At 50.8% G+C, this 16,498-nt stretch overlaps 6 protein-coding genes across 6 annotated transcripts; 3 read left to right on the top strand and 3 right to left on the bottom strand.

Annotated features, from left to right (window-relative positions):
- Nucleotides 1–1,078: 1,078 nt before the first annotated feature.
- M436DRAFT_35901 (uncharacterized protein) lies at nt 1,079–2,377 on the bottom strand (the record flags this gene model as incomplete). The annotated part of the gene is made up of 4 exons (XM_013576295.1): nt 1,079–1,583; nt 1,635–2,011; nt 2,070–2,206; nt 2,251–2,377. The coding sequence occupies 4 exons, from the start codon at nt 2,375–2,377 to the stop codon at nt 1,079–1,081; spliced, it is 1,146 nt and encodes a 381-aa protein (XP_013431749.1).
- A 2,153-nt stretch (nt 2,378–4,530) lies between these two features.
- M436DRAFT_59821 (translation elongation factor Tu) lies at nt 4,531–5,904 on the bottom strand (the record flags this gene model as incomplete). The annotated part of the gene is made up of 2 exons (XM_013576648.1): nt 4,531–5,693; nt 5,745–5,904. 2 exons carry the CDS (start codon nt 5,902–5,904, stop codon nt 4,531–4,533), a joined length of 1,323 nt encoding a protein of 440 aa, XP_013432102.1.
- A 516-nt stretch (nt 5,905–6,420) lies between these two features.
- Nucleotides 6,421–7,782, top strand: M436DRAFT_37108 (3-hydroxyisobutyryl-CoA hydrolase mitochondrial precursor; the record flags this gene model as incomplete). The annotated part of the gene is made up of 1 exon (XM_013576530.1): nt 6,421–7,782. The coding sequence occupies one exon, from the start codon at nt 6,421–6,423 to the stop codon at nt 7,780–7,782; it is 1,362 nt and encodes a 453-aa protein (XP_013431984.1).
- A 610-nt stretch (nt 7,783–8,392) lies between these two features.
- On the top strand, nt 8,393–10,096 carry M436DRAFT_77730 (MFS general substrate transporter; the record flags this gene model as incomplete). Its single annotated transcript, XM_013576958.1, has 5 exons — nt 8,393–8,576; nt 8,632–8,928; nt 8,984–9,001; nt 9,054–9,090; nt 9,163–10,096. The coding sequence occupies 5 exons, from the start codon at nt 8,393–8,395 to the stop codon at nt 10,094–10,096; spliced, it is 1,470 nt and encodes a 489-aa protein (XP_013432412.1).
- An 806-nt stretch (nt 10,097–10,902) lies between these two features.
- M436DRAFT_59818 (uncharacterized protein) lies at nt 10,903–12,411 on the bottom strand (the record flags this gene model as incomplete). The annotated part of the gene is made up of 2 exons (XM_013576647.1): nt 10,903–11,548; nt 11,579–12,411. The coding sequence occupies 2 exons, from the start codon at nt 12,409–12,411 to the stop codon at nt 10,903–10,905; spliced, it is 1,479 nt and encodes a 492-aa protein (XP_013432101.1).
- Nucleotides 12,412–14,229: 1,818 nt separating this feature from the next.
- On the top strand, nt 14,230–16,472 carry M436DRAFT_36695 (dihydroxyacetone kinase; the record flags this gene model as incomplete). The annotated part of the gene is made up of 6 exons (XM_013576446.1): nt 14,230–14,625; nt 14,678–14,826; nt 15,044–15,198; nt 15,252–15,731; nt 15,786–15,878; nt 15,949–16,472. The coding sequence occupies 6 exons, from the start codon at nt 14,230–14,232 to the stop codon at nt 16,470–16,472; spliced, it is 1,797 nt and encodes a 598-aa protein (XP_013431900.1).
- Between the last annotated feature and the right edge of the window lie 26 nt (nt 16,473–16,498).

Below are 16,498 nucleotides of genomic sequence, written 5' to 3'. Positions count from 1 at the left end.
AGTGACAGAGAAAAGAGAAAAGCAGACACCAAGTTGTCTCTTGAGCAAGAGGATGGTTGCAGATATATTGGAAGTCATTGGACCCAGCACTTCACTGGCTTACGAAACCAGTCCAAAGACTTGAAGAGCCAAGCAGGCTCCAACAGCACTCCATCCAGTACATGGGGTCATGTCTGGAGAATTCCCAAACTCGTCTCGCTAACATGATTTGCCCAGCAAGCGACAGTAAGAGTATGAAGGGTCCTTGGGTGGTACCTCGGAAGGGGTCTGCAAGGCAGAGCAACCTTAGTGGCTCCGTCGGACTCACATACGAGTATGCATTGGCGTGTGTCTTGTTAGCCCCGCTCTTACTGCAGGATTCATATATCCATGAAGTTTGGATGGCGAGCTATTGGTATTGACGATCCGAAGAGATAGCGATTGACATGATTGCCAGACACCTAGCAAAGTTAGTCGGACTTGGCCAAGAGTTGTTCCAAACCCACTGAAGGTGATCAAGACTCGGCTCAACATACCGAGCAAGGTCATATGAGACACTGCGGGACTGGTACATTGATTTCCGAATGACGAATGAACATGTAAGGCCCGTCCCGTCGAAACGCCGATTCTCATCCCTTATCTGTGCTTTGCTGAATATGCTGGACAGTGACCGTGTTACAAAGCGATAATTAGCTGAGGTCAAACGAAAACGGAAGCCTCGACTCGGAGCGGTGAAGGCTCACGTGATTGCTATAAGCTGAGTGCCACGAAGGAAGCAGCTACCCGTATATTAGTCTGCATAGATTGATGTTTAATACAGTGGGGCTGACTCGCGTGTGCGTATGACAATCAGCTGGATGAACAACCAGTTGGTAAAGGAGCCGAGAATGAATATCTCAAGAGTTGTTTGTAGAGCGTGGTGTGCTACAATCTGTTGTTTCTCTGAACAGTATGCCAGATACCATTCTTTCAACACTACTGCAATACAACAGGACCGCCCCCAATCCAGAGCGCAAATACAGAAGTGTGACGAAACCAGATGCGAACAAACACTCTGCCCGATTGTGTCCTTCGTGAACTTTGTAACAGTACAGCCTGTTCATGAGAGCTCCTTCTGATCCTTGTGGGAGCCAAGAGAGTTTCTTTCCTCAAAAACACTCCGAGATTCTCCTTCAACGTGGACATGCCTCGTAACACCAATCCTATTCGGTGGGTGTAAAGCTGCCTCTTCGCTCGACACACTAGCGTTGTCCGGGTTGATAGTCGTCTGGAAACGACCTTTTGACATGCCCAGATCCCAATCAATGGTATCGAGGGCTACATGGTTACTCCCGGCAGTACCGCCCATCCTGTGGAAGCCGCTGCTGCCTGCTTTGACGTGTATAGATCGCGATGGATATTGGTTGGAGTCGTAAGAGCCGCCCAGCAGCTTCGGTGCGTACTTTTTGGCTATCGCTTTGAATGCGGGAATCGAGGCGGTCAGGATTCCAACGTTAGTTTCGATCACACTCCAGTACATGGGGCCTGAAATGGTCCAGGTCGAATCCTTGGAGAAGAGCATGCCCGGAATGTATGTGATTCGGATTATGGACGACACACATGTACTAGCAATGTCAGTGTCTGTGATGAAGTGAAGGTGTGAGGAAGTAACCTACAATAACCCCAATCCGAGCATGATACCGAGACCAAATTTCTGCCTCCCAGGGATTTGCAGCTTGCGAACCAAGCGGAAAGGCAGAATATAGGTTAACAGGTCCGTCAAGATCGTCAACGCCGCGTTCGTCAAGTAGAAGGCCGTTATGTTCACACATTTGGCAGTCTTGTGGAGCTCTATCGTGTATGCCGCAGCGACCGGTGTACATTGGAAGATACACGTCAGAACGTTGGCGGTGGCCTGGCAGACAACGATTGCCATTAGAACTTGCGCGAGCCGTTTGAGCTGGGTGTCACCGAGTCGAAGGTAGAATGCGAGGATCGATGACTTTAGGAAGCCTAGACATGCGTTGTAGAAAATGGATGACAGCCAAACGGTCTGGAAGACAATGGGTTAGCTATCAATGAGCGCTTTCAGTGCAGTCATGTACGCGTACCTTGATATAGTGCTCCAGGTTATGTGTGCCCCTTTTCATGACTTCCTCCATGTGCGAGCCCATGCCATGTTGAACCGCAATGACTGTGGCGACAATGAATCCCCATGACAAAAGAGCCGCTATACAAATCAAAACTGCTTCCATTTAGCTTACGAAGTAAAGACTGATGGAGCGAACTCACTGTCATCCAGACCTATCTTCCCAAGTACAACGATCCGAGCGAAAAGACGCAACGCCATGGCAAAGATACTGAGAGCACCAAATATCACCGAGATGGTGATGATGGTCTGGCCCTGTGAATCGGACATGTTGGCAGCGTCCTTTCCTGCTAATGCAATGCTCGAGAGCTGTGGAAGTCAGGACAGGTCGCGCGTGAGCGAAGACGCAACACTCGACGATGACAGGTACAAGGAACGGATTGGTAGAAGTGATGTACTTCAGGGGAGAGAACTAAGGCAAGACACAGACTCAAGGCTTTTCTCAGCTCTTGGGTCAGGACGTTAGCAGTGCAGTAGTCACGATCTGAGCAGGACTCGCACAGATAAGAAGAATCTCGATCAGCTGCTCCCCGGCCACAACACACCTGTAAGTTTGCACATCATGCAGAACTAGGTGGCATTTGAGGGGTTCGAGAGTTTACTCGAGTCGGAGGCGCATTGAGCTTTCTTTGTCTGGCGACGAGCGGAGGTATCATAAACGGAGCTGGTGGCCGAGCATGAACGTGAAATCGTAGATCATGTACCCACAACAGAAAGCGTGTTAAAGCCTGCTTTTGCCCAGAGGCCAGTAGAGCCGAGTACTAGGACAATATGCAGGGCTAATAAGACTAGTCTCAATCTCCGACAGAAGACTCAAGAAGACTTGCCTCTCTACCATTGTGTCGGGCCGTAGAATGAGTGTCTAATTTTTCGGGCTCCAAGTTACGAAGGATGGTCGACATTGGGTTTTGAGCTCATCATGGCTGACGAGGAAAGTGTTCGACAAGATACTCTGGGCATGTGACATCTTACGACAACTTTTGGTCCTCGCGACAACGGTCCGTGGCTCGAAGGATTTCGCGGAGGAAGATGGTGGCCTTGGTTGGAAAACGACGCGAAATGTCAAGGTGTCTCAAACCCTTGTTGCGAACACATGGTCTGCGTTTCCCGTTCCGTACCCGCCATGCTCCAACCTCATTCTCGAAGCGACAACTGAAAGGAGGGACTCACGCTCAGACCGTGATGTGTTCGAGTAAAGCCACCACGGAGCTACCATCAGATGCACCTTAGCGTTCTGACTTGTATGATACTGGTCATTGGAACAGGGGCTCAGAGGCTTCAGCCCCGAAAAGCTCAGAGGATAACCTGCATGCATAGTTGCGCGGACGTGAGGACATATGCACAAGCAAGAAACGATTAGCTGTCGCAGTTGTATATGCAGCCCCCGTTTCCACTGATCGGGCTGAACAGAAGAAAGAAACACCAGTTGCAGGGTGACTAAGTGATGATACGCGGCATTGCAGTTACTGCGGCTCTTCCAAGATTCTCACGACCATGTTTTCGTCCTGGCAAGCAGGTAATGAATGGGCATCGTTCCATTTCTGCGTCAGGTGCGCAACGACATTGACTCTTTTCTCCCATTCAACCGTTTTTTACACAACGTATTCTGCATCTCTTCTTCCCAGTATCTAAGAAGCCTCTGAATAGTAAAGAGAAGTCTCTCGATATTCAAAATCGACTGAAACGTCAAGTCTTCGGAGGAGGAGGATCCACAATTTGCTGCGGTGTGGATGAGGAAGGATGCATGGTGGAGAAGCTCGAAGATGTTGCGTTGCATCTCGAAGAGTACTCCTGATATAGGAGACGTCCGAGTAGAGAGCTTGCGAGTAATGCCCTGATCCATTGGTTGCAGGTTATCGAGAGGCGAAATTTGCTGTACATTGGAGGCTGGAGGGGTTTGCGGAAAGGCGGAAGATGTGTGTTGGGAGGAGTATATAGAGGTGCAACACATGTGTGTGGTCTGATTGAAGGTCGTATGTCATGCTTAAGGTTCAACCTTAGTGGCTGGGTGAGCTGTTTACTCTATGAATACATCAACAGAGTGAAAACATTCTTGAGTTGAATTTCACAGCCGCGTTAGCTCTTCTCCATGGGTCGTATAACAAGCCTCACATATGTGTTCGACAAAGGCCTGGGAGCATCAGAGAGTGGTTGGATAATATAACATGTCATTTCCTGCTGGCCCAAAAAAAAACAAAGAACTATAGCTAAAAGTACAGACCCACCGAATATGCAGACGAAAGTGGAGAAGATAGAAACAGAGGCTTTTGGTGACCTTTTTGTACAGATATCCCCTTCGGACATATTCCAGGGTGCCTCGACAGTCGCGTCAATCTTCAATAGCCTGATCGAAGCGGCGACTTGAGTCGAGGCGGTTGCCGTTTGGCATGGTGTAGAACCATGATGGCGAAGTTTTGTCAAATTTACTCGATAATGCGAGTGATGATACCAGTGGCGACGGTACGACCACCCTCACGGATGTTGAAGCGCTGACCTTGCTCGACGGCGAGAGGCTTGTGGAGAGAGCAGACCATCTCGACGTTGTCACCAGGCATGACCATCTTGGAATCGGCATCCTCGGTGCCTTCGGGCCAGTCGATAGCAGCGGCCTCATCAGCAGTACGGATGAAGATCTGGGGACGGTAGTTTCCGTGGAAACCAGTGTGACGACCACCCTCCTCCTTGGTCAGGACGTACATGGAGACGAGGAACTTCTTGTGGGAAGTGACGGTGCCGGGCTTGACAACGACCATACCACGGGTGACATCCTCACGCTTGATACCACGGAGCAGAAGACCAGAGTTGTCACCAGCGCGGGACTCGTCGCAAGACTTCTTGAAGGTCTCAATGTCGGTAACCTTGGTCTTGATGGGGACCTTGTTCTTGCCGACAAGCTCGATTTCGGTATCCTTCTTCAGGAGACCACGCTCGACACGACCAGACACGACGGTACCACGGCCAGGGATAGAGAAGACATCCTCAACGGACATGAGGAAAGGCTTCTCGAGATCTCTCTGGGGGGTGGGGATCCACTCGTCAACGGCGTTCATCAGGGCATCGATACGCTCAACACCGATGTCGGGCTTGCGGGACTCAAGAGCACACAGAGCAGAGCCCATGATGATAGGAGTGTCGTCGCCCTCGAAGCCGTAGCTGCTGAGGAGCTCACGCATCTCCATCTCGACAAGTTCAAGCATCTCGGGGTCCTCGATGGCGTCGACCTTGTTGACAAAGACGACAATCTTCTGGATACCGACCTGGCGGGCGAGGAGCAAGTGCTCTCTGGTCTGGGGCATCTGACCGTCGGAAGCGGCGACAACGATGATGGCACCGTCCATGGAAGCAGCACCAGTAATCATATTCTTGATGTAATCGGCGTGACCAGGGCAGTCGACGTGAGCATAGTGGCGGTTGTCGGTTTGGTACTCGATGTGAGCAGTGGAGATGGTGATACCACGCTTGCGCTCCTCGGGGGCCTTGTCGATCGAGGCGTAGTCGAGGAAGTTGGCGAAGCCCTTCTCGGCCTGGCGCTTGGTGATGGCGGCAGTGAGGGTGGTCTTGCCGTGATCGACGTGACCAATGGTACCTGAGACATGTCAGTGGGAGATAAGCGGTACAGAGGGCGGCGGCGATGGACCAATGTTGACGTGAGGCTTGTTGCGCTCGAAAGCAGTGGCGTAGTTTCTCATGTAGGCACCTCCGCGAGGGCCCCATGCGGCCTGGACGGGGTTGGCGGCGCCATTGCTACGGAGAGCAGCGCGGCTGGTACGCAGGAAGGCACTGGCAAACGAAGACATGATGCTGTTCAGCGAGTGGATTGGACAAGACGACGGAGCGAGTGCGGCGAATCGTGCCTTCCTAGATGGAACCGCGCCGGGAGCTCAACTTTTTCTGTTTGCTCTGTTTGCAAAGAATTTGTGTCGGGCGCTTTCGTGCCTTCCTCGAATCGCAGGTCGACTATTGCAAAGCACGCCGCCAACATCGCCAATCCAGCCCAGGGCTCCTTCTGTTTTGCATTCCGGCCTGTCTGTCGCCTTCCTTCCTTTTGTCGGACTCTGGTATCCTCCTCTGATCGTTTCGTCTCGGTCGCGCCTCTTGCCCGCAACTTCCGGCTTGCTCTTTACCGAGGCTCTGAAGCTTGCTCTACGCATTCCATGCCCGCTTAAGACACCCGTCTTCCCCCTTCTTCTCTCAACATGCTGCTCCGACCAACCTGTGCCCGAACTGCTCAACCGCTGAGCTGGATCTCGCGGACTCGTCCCACTGCCATCATGCCTCTCCGCGCCCGCATCAACAACTCCTCCTTCTCCGATATGGCTGCGAAACCTGACGACGAGCCTAACGATGTCCTTTTCAGCTCACACTATGGTGTTCGCACCATCGAACTCAACCGTCCCAAGAAGCTCAATTCTCTGAATGGCTCCATGGCCAACAAGATTCTACCACGTCTCAAGGAATGGGAAAAGTCACAACTCGCAAATGTCATCGTCCTCAAGGGTGCCGGCAGAGCTCTCTGTGCTGGTGGTGATGTTGCCGCGCTGGCCAAGGACAACCAGACTGGTCCTGAAGGTCAACAACGCTCAAAGGACTACTTTGCCCTCGAATACAAGCTCGACTACACCATTGCGACCTACCCTAAGCCTTACGTCGCTTTCATGGACGGCATCACCATGGGTGGCGGCGTCGGCCTCAGTGTCCACGCTCCTTTCCGTATTGCTACCGAAAACACCGTCTTCGCCATGCCCGAAACCACCATCGGCTTCTTCCCTGATGTTGGCGCCAGTTTCTTCTTGCCTCGCATGGACGGTGCTCTGGGCACATACCTCGCCCTCACCTCTGAACAGCTCAAGGGTGTCAATGCCTTCCTGTCGGGAATTGCTACTCACTATCTCCACAGCAGTTCGCTTCCTGATTTGGAGGCCCGTCTTGCAGAGCTCAACTTTGGCGACGAGCTGTCATACAACGCTCGCTTGGATATCATCAACAGCACCATTGAAGAATTCACCACTGGCATGCCCCACGACGCACCGCCGCATTTCTCGACCAATGTTCGCATCGCTATCGATTATTGTTTCCAGGAGGTTCACAACATTGACCAGATCATGGAAGCATTGCGAGATTCGGAGGAAAATTCACCTCCTGAGGTTCAAAAATGGGCTGCAAAGACCCGTGAGACCATTGCACAGCGCAGTCCTACTAGCATCAAGGTCGCTCTCTCTCAGTTGAAGAGAGGCGCACAATGGAACATTGCTCAAACCTTCCAGAACGAGCACAATATTGCTTCCAAGTTCATGGAGCACCCCGACTTTGTTGAGGGTGTCTCGGCACGCCTGATCCGCAAGCCTGCAGAGAAGCCTCAATGGTCAAAGACCAGCTTTGATGAAATTTCAGAGTCCGAGGTCAACTCCTTCTTTGCCGATGAGCTCACGCTCGAACTCCCTAGCTCTGGTGAAGACACGCACTACATTGACTACCCTCATGCTTGGACCGGACTGCCGCGGGAAGCCGAGATTGAAGCTCTCTCCAAGAGCAACCCAAGGTTTGACATGGAAGGTGTCGTCAACCACTTTATCAGAACGCGACGCGGCAAGATGGGTATCAGAGAAAAGGTCGAGGAAGTGCTCAACAGGAGGACAACCCCGGCCGACAACAAGGCAGGTTTCACGTGGAACTGATGATATGACCACTTTTCTATTGTATAAGTTCTGTAAAAACACATATTCCCAACCTCAGTTTCTACCTTTGATGATGTTCCTGTCATGTTCAATACCACGCGACTAGCCGTGCGCTAGAGCTGGTGGTTCTCATGCTCCTCCCGTGCCAGTCTAAAGCGGCATCTTCACTATGAAATGGCACAAAGGCTACCCGAGTTGATCTTTGTCCCAGGAGAGCTGAGACTCTGTTGATTCTCGATGGGCACTTCTGACAAGGACTGTGCACTATACGCGTTTACGAATTCTGCACGGGGACGAGCTCCCTGAACAATACTCTGAGATTGCAGCTTGACAATTGTCGAGAACTCAACCATTCCATCCACCAAATAGACGGATGATACGGAGCAGATGGCTAGCGCGCATCACTTCTTGTATGAGGCATCGGCAATAATCGAGTAAAAAGAGGAGGCTGAAAAATGCCCCAGGAAAATGCACACGTCATGCTGCAGGGACTTGCAGATCGCGCGCTTGATCGTACAGATCGTCTTGTCACCAACATTTCTTTATGAGCTGTGTTTCTCCCTGAATTTATCTAATATTGTCGCGTGCTTTTTCAACGAGCCGTGTAAAGATGAGTCCCCGACAGAATAGACAGGATGAGCGAGAGCCTTTGCTTCAAAACGGTCATGTCGATGGTGGAGAAGGCGGAGATAGTCGCGAGGTCATCTCGTTCTCAAAGAACGATGCCGGTAATCCAAGAGAGTGGCCCAGGAGGAAGAAGATGACCAACGTTGCTATTATCGCCTTGATGGCCAGTGAGTGATTTCCATGCTCACATTACTAGAATCTTGGAACTGACAAGATACATAGTTCTTTCGCCTCTGGCATCATCCATGTTCAGTCCTGGTATTCGACAGATAGCCGATGATCTCAACACGACCAAGGATGCTGTTATCGGCTGTACTACTGGATTCGTGATCATGCTTGGTATCGGACCTCTCATTCTGGCTCCTCTCTCGGAAACCTTTGGAAGAAGAAAGGTCTATATCTACTGTTACACTGCATTCTCCATTCTTCAGATTCCGGCTGCGCTTGCTCCTAATATCGCCACCTTGCTCGCTGTCAGAACCATCTCAGGTTTCTTCGGTGCTGTGGCCATCGCGAATGGTATGTCAAGTCTTGGCCCTTTTATTATCATGACATTCATGCTAACATATCGTAGGCGGTGGAACTATTAGTGGTCGGTTGAGCTTGTCCTGTTTGTTGAGACGTTGATGCTAACACCTTCTCAGACATGTTTGTACCAGAAGAGAGAGCCGGTGTTTTCGGGTATGTACACTTCCCTCCTTTCCACTTTCACATACCACATTCATGGTAAAACTTATACTAAATTCTTCTAAGTTGGTATCTTCTGGGACCACTACTCGGTCCTACACTTGGGCCGCTCTTTGGAGGTATCATTGTGCAGCGTGCAGGCTGGCGCTGGATCTTCTGGACTACCACAATAATCTGCTTCCTCAACACCATAGTCGGCTACTTTTTCCTGTACGAGTCCTACGCACCCGTCCTACTCAGTCGCAGAAAGGCCAGCATGGAGTCTGAGGAAGGAGCGATCGGCAAATACCGCTATGAAGGGGAAGACGACAGACCCCTCAAAAACAAGTTGGCTCACTCCCTAAAGAGGCCCTTCAAAATTATTACCCAACCTATCGTCCTTATCATGAGCGCCTACCAAGCCCTGATTTTTGGGACAACCTATAGCATCTATACCAACATGCAAGCCATCTTTGAAGGCGATTATGGCTTCACAACCGAACAAGTCGGTCTCCTATACCTCGGACCCGGCCTCGGATTCCTAACTTCAGTCTGGTTCCTCGTACCACAAATCGATCGCGTATACAAGGCTCTTGGCAAACGCAACAACTGCGATCCGGTCCCTGAATACCGTCTGCCTTTGGCAAACATCGGCGCTGTCCTGATTCCTGTATCTCTGTTCTGCTTTTTCTGGGCAGTGGAGAAACACGCACACTGGGCTCTCGCCATCACTGCTACATACTTCTACGGTGCAGGGCAAGTGATGATCTTGAACTGTACGCAGAATTACTACATTGATTCGTTTGAGAAGTATGCTGCTTCTGCTATCGCTGCTGGTGCGGTGTTTAGGAGTCTGTTCGGTGGCATCGTGCCTTTAGTCGCACCTTCTTTGTTCAAGGCGCTGGGATATGGTTGGGGTGGCAGTGTGTTTGGGTTCCTTGCGCTTGCTATTGCCCCTGCGCCTCTTTTGTTCTACAGGTATGGCCAAGCGATTAGAGAGAAGTTTAAGATTGAGCTGTGATCGGAGATCAGTAATCTTGATTCGAACGTAAAAAGACATGTCAGAAGAGTTGAGCAATTGCAAAAGATGTTGTTACAAAAAGCGAATCTGCTCCTCCCATGGGCAGAGACGTGGCACGCGGATAAGTTTGGAAACGCATAGTTCCTTGAGTAGATAGAAAGCATCCACTGAGCGCCGTGGTTTTCTTGGCTCTCGCTAGCTGGACTACTATCCAGAAGATGCTGTGCATTTTGATGGTTACGGCTACGCCTGTATGTGCTCAAGTCTTTATTATCACGCCCCCTCCCACGAACGTGTAGAACGACGTCCTCGCTATAGATAGGCATGATAGTTTCGTAAATCAAGGATGTCACCAACAAGAGTTTAGCACAAATCTTATCTCCATGGACACTGTGGCACTTGTCGAAGCTATTATGCATTGCCATTGCAGCTACATGCGTTGGAACCCCAGCACACAGGGGGGCCATTCACAAAAAGACGAATGCACTGGAAAGTAGAGATGGTTTTGAGCAGCCTCAAATTTTCTAAGATATACTGTAGTTGTGTAAAGTGTAAAGGAAAAGCAAAAACTTTGTAGTCGAATGGTTTTTTTGGTGCAGCAAAGATCAGAGAAGACCAAGACCAACCAAATGCTTATGATCAGTCGAAAGCCCCAAGAGCAAACTGCAAACTTCCACTCCGTCTCTTTTCTTTCTCATCCATCACCTTTTCTCTTGGTTTGCTGTGTCCGTCTCTTCTTGATCTCTCGATCACCTTCTCTCCTCCAATGGCAAGCGTTCCCAGAGACTTTCTTCTTGCTCCATCGCTTAATCGATCTCGATGCGCTCCATACCGGTAGATTCAACAAGAATACCACGGCTCTGTCTGAAGAAAGCCGTGCCCTGGACCACATGCACGTCAACTACATGGCCCCAGACGTTGACCACCTGAACGGGCTTGGGCTGACCCGACAAGCACGACAGTCCCATGTTGTGGATGATAGGAGCAGTGAAGCACTGAGGCAGAGTTCCAGTGATGCGAACTTTCTCCACAAAGCCTCTGAGGTAGTTGAAGCTGCGCATGCAGCTGTAGACGACATTGTCTGGGTAGTACTCTTCGGCAGCCAGGATCAAGCGCTTGGAGCGAGGTTCGGCGAAGTGCAGGTGAAGCGACTGCAACTTGTTTCTGCGGCGGCGCTTGAGCACGGCCGCGATGGTGGGAAGCATGGCCAGGTGGTTGTGATCAGTGAACGACAATTTCAAATGGCGGATCTTTCTGAAGATGTGGAGGCCGAAGAAGTCGTCGAGCTTGAGGAATGTGCAGTTGACCATGGGGAAGAGGCCACTGATCTCAAAGGGCTTGGAGTAGATGATTTCCGAGGCTTCGGACTCGATCTGCTTGTTCAAGAGGAAAATGTTGGGAGTGGTCAGATCGTCGAAGGTAGGGTCTTCGTTGCTGGGATGGGTTAGCTTGCTGTTCTGAAGTCATGTCGTGTATACTTACAATGCAAGCTGCTTAGTAGCACGTCTGAGAGCACGAGAACCATCGTTGTGGTCGGCAGCATAACCATAGATCTTCTGGCGAACATCAAGAGGAAGTCTGAGGAAACCAACAGCTGGACCCTTCATGGAGCGGATAGCCTCCTGCTTCACCTCCTCAGACCATTCGAGGGAGATGGAGACTTGCTTGATGTTGTGGAGCTCCTTGATAGAGCTGAGCAAGTTTTGAGACCAAGTCTTGATGCCACAGGCCTTGTCCTTGACATTGAGGCAGTCCTTGAGATGGATTGACAGGTAATCTGAAGTGTAGTCCAGAGTGAAAGACTTGAGCGAGTGACCGGATCTGAGGATGGTAGCGAGCTCGACAACGGTATAGCAAAGACCTCTGAAGCAGTCGTGGGGAGGTGGGTTGAGGTGACGAGTCCCGGCGTCCGAGATGTTGATGTAACGAAGGTTGTGGAGTAGCTCAGGTGCGATGAGGTCTTGAACATGAGCCTTGAAGACACCAAATGACAAGTTGAGAGGAGTCTTGTACAGGATTGGAAGAGCTTCCTCGGTGATATCCTTGCTGACCAAAAGAATAGATGGGCAGACCTTCTCAACCTCGGGAGCAGGCTTTTGGGTGTCAGATGTGGTGCACAAAAGTTCCAGATAGTCACCGCAGTACTTGTCGATTGATTCGAGTGACAAAGCATGCTCGTAGACCATAAAGCGAAGTTCCTTGGGCAAGTCGCGGAAGCGGAAGGGAACATCGACAGGGTCTGCGATGGGGTTGAGTGTCAACGACGAAGCGAAGTCGACACCGAACTCAGGGGAACAGCATTCGAAGAGAGACATGACGACCGAAAGATCTTGACCAGCAAGACAACGGAAGATGACAACGAAGAAAGGATAGCGTAAGCAAGAACCAGAACCCGAACCAGCGGGATATTATAAAACAACAAAGATGAGTAGAAGGAGAAGAAGTAAAGCGTTGACGCGAATCTGAGAAGGAAAAAGGTGTTTCTCTACAACCTTTTTTATTACCCCGGCGTCAATAGCCAAGCTATCCATTGTGCCAGTGAATAGTAAGCTCTTTTCGAAGGCGCATTCAACCCTTATTGTGCTCTTTAAATCAATAAGGCAGCTTGCTATTGAGATGAACAACCAACAAGTGGTGAGGGTGGAGTTTGCCACAATGGTGAGAATTGAGATGAATAGGTTTCTACCTACTCACTATAGAACGAAGTTTGGAGCTAAACTGTAGTCAGATCAATACGCATAGCCTATCGAGGTAAGGCCGGTGGAAGCCGGCCGAGAAGACAGCGAAGATGCTGTCGGCAAGGTACTGCATGTAGGTCTTTGTGCTCTCCCTGTAGCAGTATATCAATCCTCGGCACCCAAATGGCAATGCTCCGTGTTGCGCGTGTTCCTGCTACTTGTCTCCATTAGCAACATTCCAGCTGCGTTTGTGAGAGCTGAAATGTTCTTCCATGTCTCTCTGATTCTCACCGGACGGCTTCCCAAACCATGGTCAGTTGATCGAAACCACTGGCAAGCCTCGACAATTGACTCTAGACGCTACGTTTAGGCTGCGGGTCTTCATGGCTCGTCTCTTCGTTTCTTCGTTTCTCGACATCTTCTCCTGGTCCATTTGCGAGTATGTTCAGGCGGAAATGTCTTGCAGAAGGCCCAGCGCTCCATGCATGTGCGACTATGCTTCGGATTGGATGCATAGTCGAAATGTCTCTTACCGTCGACAACAACCCAGCAACAGACGATCGAGTGTTTTCACTCCATGTTCATGTATACCAGACCTACCGCACTGGAACGCTGCGTGGAGCTTGTGCTAATCAGGGTGGTTATAAGCCTATATTCGCGCACCTTGTCGTATTTGAGCCTTGGAGTCCACGTGGTTGATTGATCGTCCGGTTCGATTCGGCTCCAAGTGACATGGCAAATGTCCTGCGGCGCATCCATCAGAGAGATTATTAGGCGATCATCTGTATGTTGGCCTCGATGCAAATGGTCTGGGGGTTTGGTTGGTAAAATCCATCCGGTACCGAAATCAGGGGGCTTTCCAAGTAGCAAGAGCGTCAGATTTGACGTACAAGGGTCGTTCACGATTGCAACGTCAGCATGTCGTTTCTCGCGAATGTATCGTCCTGGCTTGTCATTGAGTAGACTAATGCCTCGATGGTCCTGAGTAGCGACAATCCAGCGAAGACTGGTGTTAAGAGAGCGAAGGCCGTCGGCTCGTTTACTTTTACAAGGGTCTCGATTCATGTCGAGATGTCGACTTCGAAGATCTAGGATGACCCTTGAGCATGTCGTAGAGCTTACAGCCGGAGGTCATAATGGTTGGTTGCCTACGGTTGCCTTCCAGAACCCCACCTCCAAGCCTGTGGCTTGCCCTTCCCCGCAAGCCACCCAGAAGGTCGGCTGGGGCCCGCAAAGGATCAACGCCGCGTCGGTGCGAACAGCGATCCTCGGAGGAACATGGCGGGGTTGTCAAGAGCATCAGATGGTGGTGTTATTTTGTGGTTCCCGTTGGAGGGGGCAGGACACGAGAGATGGGTCGGTGCAGAAGTACTTCTTATAACCTGTTTCCCCTCTCCTCCTGCTGATTCTCCTTCCTTGATCGCTCCCAAGTAACAACTCTTCTCTTGTGTCAACATGTCTGGGACCTCGACGTACAACCCCGCTGCCAAACACTTCATCAATGATCCCAATCATTTGGTCCTCACAGCTCTGAGATCAATCACTCTTGCCAACCCTTCGGTTGCCCTGGATGCAGAGAACAAGATCGTCTTCCGCCGTGGAGATGCTGGTCACTACAAGGCTTCTCAGGTCTCAATTGTTTCTGGTGGAGGTGCGGGACATGAACCGTCCTTTGCAGCCTTGGTCGGACCTGGTATCTTGTCTGGAGCTGTCTCTGGAACCATCTTTGCCTCGCCCTCGGCAGAGCAGGTCAGAAGATGTCTTCTGAGTCGTATCGACACAGCAAAAGGGGTTCTGGTCGTCGTCTTGAGCTACACAGGTGACATCTTGAACTTTGGAATGGCAGTCGAGGTATACTTCTCTAGCCCATGGGTAGGAGAAACATGACTGACACAGTTTCTAGAAAGCCAGAGCGACAGGAGTCGATATCGAGATGCTCGTTGTAGGCGACGACGCTGGTGTGCCCAGATCGAAGGGTGGTAAGGTCGGTAGAAGAGGCATTGCAGGGACAGTCCTTGTGCAAAAGATCGCTGGAGCACTAGCCGCTACTGGGTATGTCACACCTCTCCATGTGCGAAGTCTTGTCATCCAGACAGCTATGGAAATGCACAAATCCATGGTACAAAGGGAGCATCCACGGAGAGTCGTGAAGACGTCGGCTCTCTGTGGACTCCGTTCCTTACTGTAAAGCACTGTGCATTTTGATGGCTTCAGCTCCCCCTGTGTGTTAAATCTGAATACGACGAAGAGGGCTAATACTGGTTGATAGAGCACCTCTCAAAGACGTACACCATGTCGCCAAGTTGGCTGCTGACAACGTCGTATCCATTGGATCTTCTCTCTCACACGTTCACGTTCCTGGTCGCAAGGTCGCCGAAGCTGGCGAAGACGAGCTCACTTTCGAGGAGGTCGAGATTGGAATGGGTGAGCTATACAAGCACATTTTGAGCATTACCAGTGCTGACTGTCTCTGTCAGGTATCCACAACGAAGCAGGCTCCGAAAGAACGAAAGCAGATCTCCCCGACTTGGTCGAACAGATGCTAGCACACATGCTTGACGAGGAAGACAAGGAACGTGGTTTCCTCAAAGTCTCCAGCGAAGATGAGACAGTGGTCTTGATCAACAACCTCGGTGGTGTCAGTGTACTTGAGATGGGTGGTATCGCCACCGAGGTTTTGGACCAGCTCAAGAAGCACTACAGCATCAGGCCCGTCAGAGTGCTTGTTGGCACTTTCATGACCAGTCTGAACGGCATTGGCTTCAGCATTTCCTTGCTCAAGCTGCAGGACACTGGCTTAGACAAGTCTATGTTGCAATTACTTGACGCTCCTTCAGAAGTCACTGGCTGGTCTACGCCGGTCAGCACTTCAACCTGGGAGAACAAGTCAAATGCAGCAGATCGTAGGAAGACTGCCATAGTTGACGGCCAGCAAGAGATATCTAGCAACCTCACACGTATGTCAATCCGCCCCACTCGAGATCTCGGAACGCATACTGACGTTCTTCTAGTTGATAATGGAGAGGCCAAGAGAGTGCTTAGGGCTGGTTTGGAGCGGGTGATTGCCGCTGAGCCAGATGTCACCCACTACGACACTATCGTCGGTAAGTCAGATCTCATGGTGTAATTGCCTCCTACATTCTGGAACACACACTGATCAGACTATCGCTTCAGGTGATGGTGATTGCGGTATAGGTCTCAAGCGTGGTGCAGAATCGGTGCTCCAGCTCATTGACTCTAAGCTTGACACAACGGACGCCGCCATATTCCTGGGTCGTATCATCTCAGTAATTGAGACGTCAATGGACGGAACCAGTGGAGCCATCTACGCCATTTTCTTGAACGCTTTAGCTGCTGGTCTGCTATCTCAGTCGCCAGAATCTGGAAAGAAAGAGGTAACCACCGAGGTTTGGGCCAAGGCGGCTAAGCAGGCTCTGGAAGGTCTTGGAAAATACACGCCGGCCAGACCTGGTGACAGAACTCTAGTAGACGCCTTGGAGCCTTTCATCGAGCAGCTGGTAGCTACGAACGATCTGAAGAAGGCGGCCCAGGCAGCCAAGAAAGGATCAGATGCAACTAAGGGAATGAAGGCCAGTCTCGGAAGATCTGTGTATGTTGGCAATGAGGGCTTCAAAGAAGTACCCGACCCTGGCGCCTATGGCCTTGCGGAGCTCTTGACTGGTCTTGCTGAGGCTTGAGCACACGAAATCTTTGGAGTTTGTAC

This window comes from Aureobasidium namibiae, assembly GCF_000721765.1.
Source record: "Aureobasidium namibiae CBS 147.97 unplaced genomic scaffold scaffold_1, whole genome shotgun sequence".
Classification (NCBI taxonomy): Eukaryota; Fungi; Ascomycota; class Dothideomycetes; order Dothideales; family Saccotheciaceae; genus Aureobasidium; species Aureobasidium namibiae.
Note: the sequence above shows the minus strand (reverse complement) of the source record. Positions and strands in the feature narration are given on the sequence as shown.